At 28.5% G+C, this 9,492-nt stretch overlaps 1 protein-coding gene across 1 annotated transcript; it reads left to right on the forward strand.

Moving 5' to 3' along the window:
• LOC112684971 lies at positions 1-1,566 on the forward strand. Its single transcript, XM_025556715.1, has 6 exons — positions 1-24; positions 140-278; positions 347-460; positions 588-727; positions 1,089-1,184; positions 1,258-1,566. The coding sequence occupies exons 1-6, from the start codon at positions 1-3 to the stop codon at positions 1,564-1,566; spliced, it is 822 nt and encodes a 273-aa protein (XP_025412500.1).
• The last annotated feature ends 7,926 nt before the right edge of the window (positions 1,567-9,492 follow it).

A 9,492-nucleotide genomic window follows, 5' to 3' on the forward strand; every position in this document is an offset into this window, starting at 1 on the left:
ATGGCGAAGATCACCGACAACAAGGTGAATGCTCACTACCATATGTTATACAATACGATCGTATTTAATGCAAATAAAGTCATTTTATTATAAAAATTATTACTAGCTCAAATTAACTCATAATCGTATTTTTTTCTAGTTGAAAGTAGCACAGTTGAAAAGGTCTGCCAACACGAAAAAATCAAAGATTAGTATCTTATATTATCAGAATGTGTATAAGTCTGGTAAAAAATCTTTGGGTCGAAAATCAATTGCAAAAAAATTGACAACTAAAAAGAGTAAATAGTTTTTTTACTTCTGTGGTAGAATGTAATGATAGTAAAATAAATTGAATGTGTGTGATTAGAAAGTGCATTAGATAAAAAGGTCGTAGCAGATTCCAAAAGAATAGACGATAACGCAATTGAAGGAATTAACAACGGCAAGAAAATTAATGAGACTTTGATGCAAGACACGCGAGGTAAATTTTACTAAAGGAAAGAATTTAAAATATGATTTACTTTAAATAAACGCTTGTAAGCTCATAAGCATAAATCATAGTCATTTTCCAACTGTTTATTTTCTTTTGATATTTTTTTTGTTTTTAGCATCACCGTTGACGTATGAGATTATTGATGAGCAACATACGTATAAAGAGCCGAAACAACTTTACTTCGAGTCTATTACCGAATTAGAGGAGGTGGTATTGCAATTTTGTATTAAAATGATCAATCAAACTCATCAGCAGGTGAGATTACTAAATTATGATAAATATTTTATTACCTTTTCCTTTAATAGGAAGTGTAGAGTGAACGGTGAATATTAATTATGATTTCTATTCTTTATTAAAAACAATTAAATAATAATCTTATATAATTCATTACAATTATTTGATGTTGCGATGTTCTTATCAAGATTTATATATTTAATAACTAATAATTAGTGACTAATATTAATTTGATTAAATGCTATTGTAAACACCACTATGTATTATTAAAATATTATAAATTAATAGATAATGTATAGCTAAAATCTATTAGAAATATTGTATATGGTAATACATTTTACAATATGTATTGATGTAACTTATCGTCAAACCGGGATTTCAGATCATTCAGCTTAAAATCGACCAGCTAAAGTCAAATATCGATGAACCGGAGAGTCCGACTGATGAGGTTGAGCTAAATACAATTATCAACGAACAGGTAATAAAAATTGGTGATTTAAAGTATGAAATAGACAAACAAGAGCTAAATGCCACTGATTGTCAAACTGTAGCGGGATCCAAAGGTTGGTGAGCCAGATGTACAGACTGACGAGTCAAAGTTAAAAATTGACGAGTTGGAACCACTGCATGATGAACCGGAGCAAAATGAAAAAATCAACGAGCAAAATCTTCTATACGACTCATTTTCACTGAGTTCTCGAACCACTATTACAGATGCAATGAATGCTAAAATGCATGAGTATTTAAAAACTGCAAAGAGCTGGTACGAGTATTTCCAACAGGACCGTTTCGTATTAGGTTATTTGGGATTCACAGTAGTGTGTATTGGTATAAACTACTACTTTTGTAGAGTGTATTAAGTTTAGTTAGGTTCTAAAGCTTATTAGGAAAAAAATAATATATCCATTGTCCTTAGCAATTTCGAACAAAGGAGATATTTTGTTTGTTTGATGTCCGTGTCTAATATCAAGCGTTTTATAATTATAAGTATTTTATAGTTTCGCTCTAAAGATAGTTTTCGATTTTCAAATTTTAAAAATACCTTTGGTATTTCTCAATTTCAAACGTTTTTTGCATCTAAATCGCAATGTTCATTCTCCCTCCTATTTTAAATTGTTTGAATATATTACAAAAAATATTTCTTAATAGGTGTTCTTACGCAAAATGACTGTTTTGAAATTATTCACAGTCTTATTTACAAACTATAAGAGTCGAATTGATGATTGCAGAAACGTCACAAGTCACACATATTCTATGAAATTGAGATAATAATACTATTATATAGTTTACTTTTTCACTAATATCTCAATTTCATAAAATATGTGACTCGTGACGTTTCAGCAATCATTGATTCATTTATTATACTTAGTAAATAATTCTGTAAATAATTGCAAACCAGTCATTTTGCGTAAGAATTTATTGCATAGGACGTGGATAATTTGAGTTTGCTACACGAATGAGCGCAAACCACTGGTTATATTGGAAATCCTGTACTAGAAAATAAAGACAAACAAAAGTAAACGTCTGAGATTAAACTCGAGAGCGCATAGCAGGGGTGATAAAAAAATACATATAATATCAACCGGAAAAATGCATAATGAGTCAAGTGAGATATTGGGGCTAAGCAACATAATGTCAGCGACACTTGGTTGATGATATTTAAAGCATTCAATCAAATAAGCGCTAGTATCCCTCTGACTATTTATTAATGTGATATTCAATTTTTAAATGTTGGCACAAGTAACATTAATAAAAAATTAATGAACACTTATTGTCAAATACGTGGGTCTCTTTGATCTATAATTGTGTAGCTCGTCACCAATATGAAATAAATTTTTAGCGTTAATAATTGTCATAATATGTAGTTACGATTTTACTTTTGCCACATTCCTGTAATATTCTCGTCCAATTGTGTGATTATTTTTTATGAATATCGAAACTAGAGCTCTTAATACACGTGAATTCACGGAATTCACGTGTCACGTGTAAAATCCAAAATAAAAACGTATATCCTTAACTTAATACTGTACTATTAATATTTTATTAAAACTTCAAGTGTATAACATAAAATTACTAATTTTACCATTGGAAAAATGGATATATATTTTGGATAAACATGTATTTCACGTGTACACGTGAATTCCGTGACACGTGTTTTAAGAGCTCTAATCGAAACTGATCGATATTCATAAATTATAATTACCCAAGTTGATGAGAATAGTGCAGGATTCTGGCAAATGTAAGATTATAACTATACATTATGAGTGTTGTTATGGCATCAAATTTTTATATCATCAAAATTATGTATGTTGATGAGTGATACGACTAGGGAACAAGTCCTACGCATTTGTTGCTCGGTGAACACAATTTTCTTTAGTGATACTTTTATCTTAAAAAAACCATTCAGTCATTACCTGTTTAAAATTTTTGTTCTTAAATTTTGCTTGTACCAAAATTTATAAATTAAATATTTCATTACTAAATGGTTAAAGGAACACAAGCTATTGAATCCTTCAACTGTCAGTTATCACATAGTAGTTATATTTCACTTAGTTCTTATTGCCTTTTACCGGTGGATCTCATACAAATATTGATTGGTTATCTTAATTTTCGAGGAGAAATTAATTCTGTATATGTTTTGAGCTCGGTAGATTTTAATCTGTTATCAAAATTTTCAGTTGATTTTAGTAAAAAAATTGGTAAGTGTATCCATATAAATAAATTGATAATTTTTAATTCAAAAGTGTTTTTTATTGATACTGTTTGTAATGTAAAAATCATTACTGATGTATTCAAATAATTATTACAAGTGTCACTGTTTGGTTACAACGTCACGTACTCCTTATAAGATTTTGTGTTATATGTTAATTGATTGTGGCAACAATATACATTGGACCGTTTTCTGCTGTTGAGTAATACACACAAAAATCTTAGTAAATCGTCGATGTTAAGTAAAAAGTATACAACCCATTGTCGTATTACGCTGAGTTGTTTCACTATAATTTGAAGTTTAAATTGAAAGATCTACTTTAAACACTTCGATGCCGTCAATAAAACGGTTCGTTAACAAGGCGAGAGAAAATGCGTCTTGTCACGTATTAGTAAAGATTTAGCATCTAATCGTATACTGTATAAGACGTAGTAGGAGGGTTCATATCATTAGAAATGTAAGTATAAATAGGTTATACAGGCTTACAGTGTTCGATACTATAACATATGCTAACCGATTGTGATTATATTTTCATAAAAAAAACAAGATATATTTCGAAGTTGTTATGAGACCAAAGATAAAAAAAAATTGTACTTTTAGTTGATTATTACATCCGAATATTTGTTACAAAAATCACAAAAGCAAATAAAATTGTATGTTTCATTGTATGCATGAAAAATCTTTATCGGTGACAATATCAAAGTTTATTTGTAAGATGGAAAGATGATTTTTTGTAATAAAAAAATAATTATTTAATAATATATATATTATATATATATAATAATAATATAATAATATTATAATATATATATATTCCGGTCAACTATAAAGTGAATAAATAATTTTTCCTTGACAGCTTTCGTGTGAAGCTAATTGAACGAAGAAAAAAATCTTAATGAACTTGTACAACAATGAAAAAATTAGGTTTAGAGTGAAAATTAATATTTTAATTTGTCAAAATCGAAATAATCCACAAAAAATATATATTTCAATACATTAAATTCGTAAAATCCTCATATGATTACAACGACACAATATTCGTTCAATTGTGATAATATTTATTCAAAGAGATCATGAATGAAAGTTTGAACGAAACATAATGTACGAGTATTCTGTATGCATAAAGGTAAGCAAAGAAGTTTCAAACAATCTTGTTTCTACGACAATGAGGGGAACGTAGTTAAATTGTTATATGGTATATATTTATCCTGGAACAATATTATTATGATAGCTACAGTATTACGAGCTATAGAAAAAGGTTTTTATTATTCAAAATTAGATGATTAGGTAAAATTATCTCTTATCATTTATCATAACGCTATTGGGTAGTCATTAGTTTTCGCAAATATTTAATACAATATTACAAAATGGCACCTATACAATAAATCGGATTCTTATTATTCAATTTTTTTCAAAAACAAATAGTATAGTATCAATAAATTGAATGAAAACTACTGAAAAGTAAAAAAAAAAAACCCGTTATCATGGACATTTATTAAAACATTACAGACGATTCGTGTTCGTAAATGGTTTTTATTTCATAGATTATTTAAACGTTTTTGATACTTACTCAAATAATGTTTCAAGTTTGATATAACTTTTGGCAAAAGTTTTAATGACTTTTTTTTTACAATTATCTATGTATTGAATTTCTATCAACCCTATGGTACGGTTGTTTTTCGTTTAATTTCTTTGGTGTTACATTTACTATACATCATTTTTTTTTTTTTTTGAAAACGATAAGCGATGGTGTAACATTATTTTTTTAATTATTTTTTTTAAGATGGTTAACAGAATATGGTGTAACATGTTCACGGATGTTGAAAAATTTAACAACAAACACACCACGCAGCATTTTTGTACACATCCTATTAAGTTTCAAGTAGTGCAGTGATATTTTGTCGTTTCTGGAAGTAAAATTAATATTTGTACATTTAATTCGTAATTAAATTAAATTCATAATTAATCTTTTTGATGATGATTATTTAGTTTATGTTAGGTTTATTTACGAAAGATACAAGTGATTTTAATTCTAACAAATCACTAAAAAATGATTACCATTTGTACATCCTTGCCGTATTATCTAGCATATGATTGTGTTTCTCCGTGTTTCGAGTGGTTAAGAAAACTTTTCAAATGCTATACGAACTACTCGTATGTGTACTATGTGTTAAATTGTGTTTAACTTGCGTTAATTGCATACAATTACCGACCGGTTTCTGCATAATCATTGATTTACAAGATGCTCTCATTGACCAGATATTTCCCAATGCACACAGACAATACACAAATCATGTGTGGCTAGCATGCTGCAGAACGAGTAATTTTAGCAGCAAAAAATGTGGACGTCAACGAATTGAATCTCAAGATACAACAATTGTTACCAGGAGACTTGGTAGTATACAAATCTATTGATACAGTTTGCGATGTTACTGAAGCTGTAAATTGTCCAACAGAGTTTTTAAACTCATTGGATTTACCAGGTATGCCACCACATAATTTACAATTGAAGGTTTGATCTCCGGTTATTTTGCTTCGTAATTTGACCCACCACGGTTGTACAACGGCACGCGATAAGTCGTTAAAAAATGAATGAAAAATGTTATCGAAGCCATAATTTTAAATGGAAAATTCTGAGGTGAAAATATATTATTACTGTGAATCCCTATTATACCCACAGATGTGCCAATACAATTTAAACGCCTTCAATTTCCAATTAGATTGGCATTTGCAATGACTAGCAATAAGTCTCAAGGTCAAACGATGTCTGTCCGTGGCTTAGATTTGAGCACATCATATTTTTCACACGGACAATAATACGTGGCGTGCTCTCGAACCATCCAGTTTGTGTTGGCGAAAGATGGTATAACAAAAAATATTGTGCACTCTGTTGAATTAAGAGATAGATATTGTTTTTTACTAATATTGTCATAATTAGCGATATATATAATTTTATTGGATCAATTTTAATAAATTATTAAAAAAATAAATGTTTGATGTATTTTTATTTTTATATTCCGTCACTGTTCACAGCACTTCATACCTCTTCCACTTATACACCACATCCTTATACACTTATATTAAATTAGTTATTTTTTTCTAGCAAAATATTCTCTAGAAATAATTTATATGATAAAACAATGTTTGTCGGGTCAATAACAATGATTTCGATCGATTTCTAGACATTATTTCGGCGTCGTTGGCAACTGTTCAACCAAAATCTAACCGTAGGAAATGTTTGAGTAGTTGTCAACGAACGTAATGAGACCGCTTTTTATTTGGTAACAAAAAAATGCAGTGGCGGAAAACCAACAATATAATCGTTATCAGTGGCTCTCAAGTCTCTATTAGAAAAAATGAAAGTATTGAACTTAACAGAATTATGAATTCCAAAAATCGGTTGTGGATTTGACGGTTTAGATTGGACGGTAGTCAAAGAATTTATTACTAGTATATTTGCTGGGATTCGAATAAGTATAACCGTTTGTATCTCTTCTAAAGTAAGTATAAGAAATAACCAAATATATTGTACCTTTAATTCTATCATAAAACCTTTGCAAGATATTCAATCACATACCGCCGTCGCAGTTGAAAGTATAAATCACACTTAAATAAATATTGAAATTAGAAGCGAAGAGCGATATCCTTCTCTTCTTCGACCTTGAAAAGTCCAAAAAGAACAATTAGACAGGTGATTTGGTGTATAAAATAAACGCTAGGTACCCATCACTCAAAGAAAAGTAATTATGTTTAAATTTTACTTGCACTTTTGTACTGAGATGCATCAAACCTATTTTATTAATATTATTATTATCAAAGTATAATTATTACGAGTATATTTTATTTTTATATACATTTTTTATAGATGTATGAATTATTTATAGTAAATATACTTACATTTATAAATGATTTAACATTCGATACACATCAATACTAAGCGATTTAAAATTATTAACTACTGATTCAAAGGTTTGAAAAGTTAAATTTTATAAAAATATCATCCATAGAGTGTCATCATTTTGTATGTTTATAGATTATTGAGAGATATCAGAAGTAATGTGTTATGACTCCTGGAGACGTAAACACATATTTCATAAAAATAGTAAAAACCAATTGCTTGTTCACCAGTTCAACGGCATATTTTAGTTCACTAGAAAAAGGCTTTAAAAACTTTAAGAAAGACATTAGAAGCTATAAAAATTTTACTTTCCAGAGTGGATCTATTAAACCTGTTGATAACTTCAAGTATATATCACAAATGGTGTTGATACTGCGTTACATCATTTATGACTCTGAATTATGGCTGTGTGAGAACACAAACCAATTAAAGGAAGAAAAAATATACAAAAATGACTGTAGGAATGTTATTAACGAAGTTAGACTTGTATCTAGACAAACAACAATTAGAAACGACCGAAAGCCGAAGGTCCGAAACAGCGTAAAGCTTCATCAATCAAGGGTGGAAAAAATTTTCAAATAAAAAGAATACGCAAAGAAGATAGGTAATTTTTATAAATAAATACGAACAGTTACACCCATATCCATAATTTATCTATAAAAGATACAACACTGTTTTATAAGATATTTAAGAACATTTTAATTACTTTAAATATGAATACAATCAACCGAACTCAAGTGCATATTTAAAGTAAACATTAAGTAATGAACATTTAAAAAAATAAATAATAAACAAAACAATAAGTTAAACAGTTCAATAAATTAACACAGAATTATTTTTAAAATAATTTTTGATAAATGAAATTCCTTGACCACTATGATAGGCAAAAGCCACGTCGTTTATACTTAAATTTTTTCCATAGCAAAATTGTTTCAATAAATTTGATGCTACTCCATTATTTCTATACTTGATCATCACCCACAACTTTAATACACCAAATTTAACGTTAATCAAGTTCTCTGAAAGTTCATTATTTTTAAATATGCAAGCATTCTTTATTGGCTCTATTTCTAAATACCCAATTATTTCAGAATTGGGATTTACAGCCATGAATATTGAATGATTTTTTAAATTTTTAATGGTTTTTGTTGAGTTATTCAGTTCTAGGTTAATAAATTGGTTTATATTATTCAATGTCGAGTTAATATGTTTATCGTTATTAGAATTTGTTGTTACATTAATTATATCATACAGAAATCCGTTATCATTAATTTTATTTATCACATCAATGACCGTTTGACTTTTAAATTTAATTTTATGCAAATTCTGATGTATATCCTTGTGTAATGAATTATTCCAAGAAGGTGGAACTTGAGACGGAAATATTCCACAGCGACAAGGTTTATAATTTTGTTTAGGTATCACATTTGAAATATCAACAGAAATTTCTTTGTGTTTATTATTATTTTCACAGTCTATACTTTCTGGAATTAATTTTTTTATTAATTCATTCGAATTAGCTTTGAACATCGAATGCACTTTATACTGGAATACCACTTTTTTTTTACCAGTTCCTTTAGTAACAAATAAGTCAGCATTACAGTTAGTCTTGACACGACTTGATTTCTTTTTAACTGGAGTAGGTCTCAACGGTGCAATAAAGTGATCAGTTGATTTGGGACATGTTCTTAAAAAATATTTGTTTTCAGTTTTTTCTTCTTGATCACCATTATCAATTTTCATGTGAGTGTTATTAGAATAACTATTATTCACAGGAGTCGATGTATCAGGAAGGAATTCTGTACCTTGTAAATTAATATCTGGTATTGTAATTTCTTTATCTTGTAGATCAACTAAATTATTCAAACTGTAATTTTCTAAAGACTTTTCTTGAGATGGTGTATTTATTTTGTTAGACACTGCATTGCTTTCTTTTGTAGGAGGTGATAAACTGATTGATCGATTTATTTCTCTAATGCGTTGTGACAAATCAAATAATTTGTTTTCAGTCGGTGGAATATTATCAACAGTACCAATAGGTTTAAGTGGTTTAAGATCGGTAAGAAAACGATTGGAATGACTAAGTTCTAAATGATCATTGTAATATTGTGCACTTAAATTTGTTGCAGATTTTTCATGTATACTTTGATTTTCTTTGGTTTTATCATTTATTGTCAA

This window comes from Sipha flava, unplaced genomic scaffold, assembly GCF_003268045.1.
Source record: "Sipha flava isolate LNK unplaced genomic scaffold, YSA_version1 259_pilon_pilon, whole genome shotgun sequence".
Lineage (NCBI taxonomy): Eukaryota > Metazoa > Arthropoda > Insecta > Hemiptera > Aphididae > Sipha > Sipha flava.

Excerpts from the sequence above, each read along its gene's own strand:
- LOC112684971 (XM_025556715.1), top strand. The coding sequence starts at position 1 with ATGGCGAAGATCACCGACAACAAG. Across the intron at positions 279-346 it reads AAAATTGACAACTAAAAAGA|AAAGTGCATTAGATAAAAAG; the intron begins GTAAATAGTTTT and ends GTGTGTGATTAG. Across the intron at positions 461-587 it reads TTTGATGCAAGACACGCGAG|CATCACCGTTGACGTATGAG; the intron begins GTAAATTTTACT and ends TTTTGTTTTTAG.